This window comes from Fulmarus glacialis, unplaced genomic scaffold (assembly GCF_000690835.1).
Source record: "Fulmarus glacialis isolate BGI_N327 unplaced genomic scaffold, ASM69083v1 scaffold20524, whole genome shotgun sequence".
In the NCBI taxonomy this organism is placed as follows: domain Eukaryota; kingdom Metazoa; phylum Chordata; class Aves; order Procellariiformes; family Procellariidae; genus Fulmarus; species Fulmarus glacialis.
This window is the reverse complement of record NW_009206341.1, coordinates 13155-15667: the sequence shown is the minus strand read 5'-3', so window position 1 is coordinate 15667 and position 2513 is coordinate 13155. Positions and strand designations below refer to the sequence as shown.

General features: G+C 55.9%; 1 protein-coding gene across 1 annotated transcript in view; it reads right to left on the bottom strand.

The window, feature by feature from the left end:
- ENTPD8 (ectonucleoside triphosphate diphosphohydrolase 8) overlaps positions 1–1801 on the bottom strand; it is a 7401-nt gene extending 5600 nt beyond the window's left edge. Inside the window, exons 1-3 of the mRNA XM_009575717.1 lie at positions 1676–1801; positions 607–724; positions 6–80 (exon numbers count right to left, since the gene is read on the bottom strand). Coding sequence (XP_009574012.1) covers positions 6–80; positions 607–724; positions 1676–1801 — 319 coding nt within the window. The remainder of the gene's footprint in view (positions 1–5; positions 81–606; positions 725–1675) is intronic.
- Between the last annotated feature and the right edge of the window lie 712 nt (positions 1802–2513).

Genomic DNA, 2513 nt, shown 5'->3' with positions numbered 1-2513 from the left:
CTTCAGGGCTTTATCCAGGCACTCCCTTAGGGAATTACCGGCTTTCGGGGGATCGTTGGCATAGCTTGATATGCCTTGCCCTGGAAGAGAGTCAGGCTGGGACAGGCTGAGGGGAAGGGCTGGGGACAGAGATGTGGGAGCAAGAGGACATGGGGCAGCGAGGTCTGTCACGCCTTAGCAACAAAGGGTGCTTAGCCAGGGTCCCCTGAGACCTGACTGACGCACGCTTACATTCATCTCCTATGGCTTCCCCACATCTCCCATGCTTTCAGCAGTGTCCCCAGCTCTATGGATGAGACCTTCCCCAGGCAGGACAGCAGCTTGGGCAGCTGGGGGCAGTCCAAGGTGGAGGAATGAAAATCCAGAGCAACACCAAGGTGCCTCAGTCCCACCAACCGTGTGGGCACTACATGTGCTGAGGGCCTGCCAACCATGAGTGAAGCCAGCGGGGCCAGGGACCACCCTGCCTGCAGCCAGGGCTCCCCACCGTGCCAGCAGTGACAGATGGACAGAGCTGGGCAGGCCAACAAGAGGAAGGGCCAGGTCGTCCCACCCGCCACACAACCACACAGGGCAGCACCGAGCCCATGGCAGGGAGATACTGACCCTGGACATCACAGGACAAGGTCTGGCTGACCACACCGGTATCGTTCTCCTTGTCTGAATCCCACTCGTAGACAAACAGAGAGGTGTGGGATGAGCCTGCATCAAACACCATCCCATACTGGAAGGAAAAACCAAGACATCGTGCTGGCGGGAGGAGCAGCAGCCTGCCCCTCGCCCCATCATGGCCCTGCCAGGGTCGTAGGGCCAGAGGATGCCCCAAAAAACATCTCTTTAAGGCACAGCTATCTGCAGCGTGGCAGAGCAGAGCGGTGACAGTGCGTGGCCTCAGCGCGGGCATTTCTCAACAGCAAGTGAGGGGCTTTTTCGTTCCTTTCCACCTGAGGTCTGTGCAGCAATGCCAGCTCACACAAACATTTTTTTGCTTGTTTCCGCATGCTTTTTTATTTTCTTTCTTGGTTACATACCTTTTGTATCTACACTGGCCTCACCTTGGGGCCAGCAACTCCGCCACCTCCAGTGCTCTCTGCTACCCCCATGGCTGCACCCAGCCTGGGCAGAGACCGGCAGGGCCACACCAGCCCTGGTCCAGGAGCACCCAGCTATGTGCCTCTCCCCAGTAAAGCCCTGAAACCATGCCAACCCTCTTCAGCAGCCAGGGTGGGATGCCAAGCTGCAGGGGAGGGACGGGGAGGAGCCATGATGCTTGTGCTGTCGTGTGAGCGGGTTAGGACAAGGCCGGTGGGAGCTGGCAGGAACAAAGGCCATGCGGAGGTATATCGCCCTGCGGTGCGGTGCCCTGGGAGGCCAGAGGGAGCGGGGCAGGGCTTTGCCCTACCCATCTGCCCCAAGGTAATCTCCTCGAAACACGTCAAGCGCGTAGCACGGTGGCTAATTTCAGAGGAGGCTTCCCTCCCTGACTTCTAAGTGGCCAAGCTGTATTTCTTCTGCCTGCATCTTGAGATGGGAAGAAAACACCCACCCAGCTACTACAAGGCAGGTCCTACTGACCACCCTTCACCTCCTAACCCTAACTAAGCGTTGTCTCTGAGCACCTGCCCAAGGTGATTGGTCTCTGCAGTGGTGCTCAGGGACCCTTTTTTGGGCTCACCTTGACCGTGGGTGGGAGGGTGACATCTTCAATCTTCACTAGGCTGAGAACAAGGGCAATGATGGAGAGTGCGATCAGCGCCCCGACGATGGCAGTGGTGAAGTGCTTCTTGTTAGCGAACATCATGGTGAAGGCTCCTGCAAACCCAAACACAGGAGAAAAGTGGTTGGTCACAGCCAGCTGAGAACAACGCTGGTCAGTGAGAGCTGCAAGGAGGTCAGCTCTGAAAGCTGTCCCCAGGCTGACTCTATCTCAAGTTGGGTAAGTTGGAAATCCTGGTGGAGAATCAGATCTTTCCCTGGGAAAAGAAATATTAGGATAAAATAAGGGGGGCTGGAGGAAAGAGGGGTTGGTTGCCCAGCAGCCTGGCACAGCTGGTGGGATCACAACAGTCCTCCAGGTCCCACACCCACTCCTGCTCGGCTCACCACTACTGAGAAGGATCAGGTCCACGAGGAGCAAAAGAAACACTGCACCAAACAGAGCAGAGCATGGGAAACTGCAAAAAACCTCAACGTGAGATATTGTAGAAGGGGAAGGTGATTTTATTTTACAAGATATAAGCAAGGTCAGCTCACCTGCTGGCACTCCCAGACTCGTGCACCCAGCAGCACCCAGATGTGTCTGCCCAGGTGGGATTGCTCCGAGCTGGCTTGCGAGTCCTTGCTGTGGGTCAGGGCTCCTTCACCGCCGGCAGCAAACCCAGCTTGGACTTGCCTTTTATATCCTTTGGAAGTGGATACTGCTTGAAAATCTTTTCCCTATTATTTTACCTCAGACTTCATCAGCCTTAGGCAAAATTCTTGAATATCTGTTCCCTTCTTTGTCCTACAGGTGT